The sequence below is a fragment of the Micropterus salmoides genome, unplaced genomic scaffold (assembly GCF_014851395.1).
Source record: "Micropterus salmoides isolate LMB-PRFRI ecotype aquatic unplaced genomic scaffold, ASM1485139v1 Ms_hic_scaffold_3, whole genome shotgun sequence".
NCBI classification, from domain to species: Eukaryota; Metazoa; Chordata; class Actinopteri; order Centrarchiformes; family Centrarchidae; genus Micropterus; species Micropterus salmoides.
This window is the reverse complement of record NW_024042261.1, coordinates 22,096,964-22,102,521: the sequence shown is the minus strand read 5'-3', so window position 1 is coordinate 22,102,521 and position 5,558 is coordinate 22,096,964. Positions and strand designations below refer to the sequence as shown.

General features: G+C 41.9%; 1 protein-coding gene across 3 annotated transcripts in view; it reads right to left on the bottom strand.

Annotated features, from left to right (window-relative positions):
- Positions 1–1,758: 1,758 nt before the first annotated feature.
- LOC119883105 (lissencephaly-1 homolog) overlaps positions 1,759–5,558 on the bottom strand; it is a 40,027-nt gene continuing 36,227 nt past the window's right edge. For all 3 annotated transcript variants that reach the window (XM_038693626.1, XM_038693628.1, XM_038693627.1), the window contains 2 exons: positions 5,339–5,495; positions 1,759–3,828 (listed from right to left, as the gene is read on the bottom strand). In XM_038693626.1, coding sequence (XP_038549554.1) covers positions 3,755–3,828; positions 5,339–5,495 — 231 coding nt within the window. In that variant the 3' untranslated portion in view covers positions 1,759–3,754. The remainder of the gene's footprint in view (positions 3,829–5,338; positions 5,496–5,558) is intronic.

Below are 5,558 nucleotides of genomic sequence, written 5' to 3'. Positions count from 1 at the left end.
GTCTGCGACGTCACCTCTCTACGCAGATGCGTGTTTACGTCATAAAAAAAACGGTTCCCATATAAACAGAGTTGTTGACTAACCGTCACATATTTCTATTACAAAAAATATTTTCCAACATTATAATCACTACTTAAAGCTGCCTGTTTTAAAATGTGGTAGTGTATTTGAATGTTATCATCAAAAGATTCATATAAAACAGACTAACTTAACGTATACAGTATTACAGTTTTTTTTACTTAGTTTTTTAGAAGAAAAAACCACATTCAATTGAGCAGAGCTTAGGATAAACGAGTTCAAAAGTATTATAATTTTAATTTAAGCTTTGAATGTACCACCTTTGGGATAAATGGAGCATTGAAATATCCTTTGATCCATTAAGTTCTGGGGAATAAAACAATAACATAACAGCTTCTGGGTGGGTCTGTCAACAGTCAGTCAATCGTAATTTTAACGGCCCAACTTCAAATGCACTCCAAGCAAATAAGCAGGACAACACAGATGCAGATTTTCTTCTTTTATTATATCGCAAACAATGACATCCAGGTATACTGTTAACATTTGCTGAGTGAAGAGTGAGACCATAGTGGCGAAAACATCTTGATCTCTCCTGTAGGAGCTTGTTGTGCAGTCTGAAGTCCTCGGACGTGGTAAACGGGCAGAGGACAGGTGGACGTGAGGCCGGAGGAAACGACCCACAGACAGTTAAAAATTATCTGTCGGCCCCTTCACACACTGGACCAGAGCAGAACAAATGGGATTGCTTGGGATCTGCGAATGGCAAAAGGGGACTTTCTTCAACACCACCACCAGCAGTGTTGTAGTTTTTCCAACAATTCTTACAAAAGACACAGAACACAGATTGTCCTGACCTTCGATCAAGCACCTTCCTCAGGTGAAACCAAGGAAGGGAAGAAGTTTTAAGTTACATTTTATGGTCTGGCATGTCATAGTGTGACCCTGAGGAAACAAAAGTTGGCCACACAGTGCTGGACCAACAAAGACAAGCTGATTTATCACGCTAAACCAGATTGTACTGACAAATGTCTCCATTTTTTTTGGCTTCAGCTAGAACATTTAACACATTAGCATCTTCATTATTGTACTACAAAATCAGCTGATTCTCTGCCCTAACTTCTGAGGGAAACTACTTTAGGCAGAGAATCAGCTGATTTTGTAGTACAAAACAGCTTGTGGGGGGGAAGAAAAACATCTTTGTAAGGGGTCACAAAAGTATAATATTCCCTGAAAGAGATGGTCTCTCATCTGGGACATCCTAGTCTGCCACAATCCCGTTGCTTTTACATAAGGAGGATGTAAACCCCCTTAAATTAGCATCACTCACTCTCACTAACACACACACACACACACACACACGCACACCCCCAGCCTTTCGGCAATGAACAGAGCTGTCTGAACTCAAACCATTTTATGTATGCAATTATACACGTTATAATCTTAACTGTGAGTTTTATAGGCGCTGGTAGGCCGATCTCATTAGGTTGGACAGAACCAGGCTAACTGCTCCCCCCGTTTCCAGTATTTCTGCTAAGCTAAGACAGGGAAGGCTCCAGTATTTAAGATTTTAAAAGAACACTGCTCTGACAGCTCTGCCTCTGGTGCAGGTTTACATGCAGCAGTGCTACATCAACAGGTCACAGACTCACAGTAGCCACTAGCAGGAGCTTGAGCAGCAGGTCAACACATCCAGTACACACAGGAGGAGGAAAATGTGGCAAAGAAGCGAAGATGAGGAGATCTGTTAAGCAGTGGAATTCTTTATTAGCCAAGAACTGCATTGGAATGAAAAGGCTAATCAGAAATTATAGGTTTATGCATTTATCAACATCATTAAACTGTAATGTTGTCTTTGATCATCATTAAAGGACCAAAGAATTAGTGAAAACAGGGATGTGCAAGATTAATGAACCACCTTGTCAGCTACCGTTAGAAGCAAGATGTTTCATTTGTCCTCCAAGGGGAGTGGAATGGTTTGTTTCTACAGCATGGACTGGTTTACAGGTATTTTCCATTTTTTTCCAAAAATGTTCCTGCTTTACAGTTACAGGCTCCGCTCAAAGCTCAAAAGGCTGAACATTTGAGGAAAGCCACTCAGAAGACGTTTGCATACGTGGGACGTGGTCTGTGGGGTTTGTTTGTAGAGGTCGTCGCTGCTCAGGCTTCAGCATTGTCCTTCATGTGTGATTAAGGAGGTGCCACTGCCTCTTTTTAAAGCAGGGAGCTCTTTTCAAGCTCAGCAACGGACCTGTCTACAGACAAAACAGCATCAACAGATCACTTGTCTGCTGCTAGCATTTCCTCACTAATCCTAAATTCCCATCCAGTTCATCCTTTAGTGCGATAATACAAAATTGCCAAATCTCTTAACAAGCTAAATTTACATTTCATATTTTCACAGAAAACTGATTTTTTTTATTTATTTTTTTTTTACTCAAAACCATTTTTACTAAGCAGAACATATTTCACCCCTCAAAAATTTGAGATCTTTGCACATCCCAGATATCAAACCCAGGGGGCTCACTTTGACTCCTCATCACGCCTTTATGTTTTCTCTTCAGCGGGTTGTGTTTACAGACTTCAGAGGTGCCATGGGACAACTGAGCATCTTCTCACTTTACATAATTCCTATGGTACACGAAACCCTGCCATGGACTGACTGGTCAGGGGGATTACAAGTGGACAAAGGCTTCAGTTTAACAAAAGTCTGACATGCAGGGTCACAGGAAATCGTCTAAGGTCAAGTGTTAGAGATTAAACGGGTGTAATCCCTGAACTCTGCTCAGGTGATACCCAAGGCGCTCACTGACAGCAAAAGCCAAAACAAACGTGCGCTCTACGTTTGGGCTTCTTGTGAAAAACTTTACAGTTATTCATTTGGCCACATTTAAACGTTTTATTCTTCTCTGCTGATGAATTAAATGGGATAATTTATCTAAAGCCTAGCAGCGGTTCATGTGCCACCACGACAAGAGTACAAAGCTGTTTGTAAGCCCCCGAGGTCCAAGGACAACAATTTGAAACATTCGTATATACAGCCATTAAAATATTACCTAGTTCCACATGAAGAGAAATGGTATGCACACTTGAGAAGTGATGTTATAAAGCTACAGATTATTTCAATAACAAAGCCCCACAGACAATCGCATCTTATATGCTTTTCCTGCCTTATCTCTCGAAAGTTTCACCAAGCTAGGCACCAACAGACTACGACAGTGAAGGAGAGAAATAACAGAACAGGAAAAAAAAAAAAATCCTAAATAAAAAAATAGACAAAAATAAATCTTACACATAAAGACACTGTCATTTCTTAAATTATCGGTTTTTAGTGCCCTACATTTTACACCCAGTCAAAAACATCTGTCTTCGGTTGGTCGGTAAGGCTGCGTGACAGACGGCCAGCCCCGTGGTAAACCTATGGTACTTCTAGACGTTATGTAAATTTACAGTATACAATTTTGGATTACCATGCAAGAATACTTTTTTTGTGTAACATTTAATAGCTCGATCTACATCCAGGAATAATTTACATAGAAGGACAATAGTTATTGGACCAGAGAGCGCAAGGGGTAAATAACCATGGTGGTAAGTGCAGCCGGAGGAGGACATGATGATGATCGGGTGAGGTTTAGGTTAGGTGAGGGGAGGGGAGGGGAGGTGGGATGAGGGAGGGGGATGGGGGTCCAGAGGAGCGCCTGGGTAATTGGGGTGGTGGTCCAATCCTCCAAGGTCCAAATCAGCGGCACTCCCACACTTTTACTGTTTGATCTACACTCCCAGTGACCACATAAGGAGCAGCCTTGTGGAAATCTGCGGAAGAAACAAAAGTTCATCAGAACAAAGAAAAAGGAGAGAAAATGGAGAATTAATGCAACACGACTAATTCACACATTTTTCAGAGTTTCCCCTTTCAATAATGTAACGCAGAGCGAGAGCACCACAACAGTAGATTCAGATACATTTGTCTGTTTGGGCTGCGAGGAACACAGCACTGTACAGCCGAATTGACTATCACACCTCAACATCATTCTGTATACATGTGCTGTTTACCTTGTGACATGCCTGAGGATTTGGAGCAAACTGAACTTATGAACCCTCTGCTACTGTTAAAATATAAACAGGCAGCCAAAACTATACTTCTTTACTTTTTAGTGTGAGAAACACAGCTGTTATCGAGTGATGCCATCAAGCTGATGTGAGCAGTGATTCAGCAGTCTGAAACAAGGATACTTTTCACATCACAGATTTTTTTCCAGCAATTCAAACAGTGTTTATTGACAGACGTTTCTGCCGGTCGGATAAATTTACCTCATCAAAGCTGTGTAGGGAGGATTAAGAATGGGAACGTCATCTTCCTGTGCCACAGCCAGAAACATTAGTAAAAATAAGGAACATGGATGAGATCGCTGCATACAGGTCTTGTTGGCCAAGACGCTGACAATGTAATTGAACGATTCCTTGCTCCATTCCTGGTCCATCGTCCCTCCTCTTTCTTACTTAATTTCACGTCCCCTCTCTACCGTTGCCATCATACTTTACTTATTTAAATAGCAACGCTTAAACCTGCATAAACCCTGATCACCATGAAATAGCTTCTGCGGCTTCTGTCAATTAAGAATGATGTCGGCGGCACTGATACACCAGTAGCTACTGATTGGTTAAAGAAAAACCAAACAAAATAATCTCCCTACCAAATAGAAACTAACATGAAAATGGTGTCAGAATAAGAAATAAAGTGAATTGGTCATGAAGCCTGAAAAGCAGAATGCAAACACATTTGGGGGAAAGCACTCGGTATTGTACTGCACGTACAGACAGGACAATACTTTGTAGAAAATGGGGGGGTAATACTTTCCCTCCTCCCAATGATGTCAAACAAAAGTTGCTTTGTCTTTTCCACACCGCTTCAAAATTCATCACATCAATAGCTCAAAGCAATATCCTCTTTAGTTGAAGCAGGATTTAAGAGGACTGGGTTTCACACGGCTTGCCAAGGAAAAGTTGGCTGAAGAGCCCCTCAAGAGAGTTCCCTGGCCTTGATCTGCTGAAAAGCTGCAGATACAAGGAGGGGGAGGCGGTAAAATCCTGGAGCGCTCATCTACCTCTTAAACCCCAGCTGCCAGCAACCCTCAGGACGCTCAACACACTGTCGGGGAGAAACTGGGCTTCTTTACAATTATTCAACCTTTGGCTAAAGCAGATATTTGTGAAACCAGCTCCACTGTCCGTTGAGCATGGAATACCTCACCTCAGGAGACTAACTGCTCAGAAAATAACAAGGATGAAGCTTTTCTTTGGGCAGGGGTGAGGTGCTGCTTACCAAGGGAGGTTACAAAGTGTTCGTGGGCACCGAGGGTTTTCATGCAGCGCTTGTTCTTGTAGTCCCAGATCCTTAAGGTCTTATCATCTGCACAGGTCACAATAAATTTGCCTCCAGGGTGGAAGAGGATACCACGCACCCAGTTGTCATGGCCAACCTGTCGGACAAACAGACACCAGTTGCAAACAGATTTATCTCACTTATGAAGCAAAATGTTTTC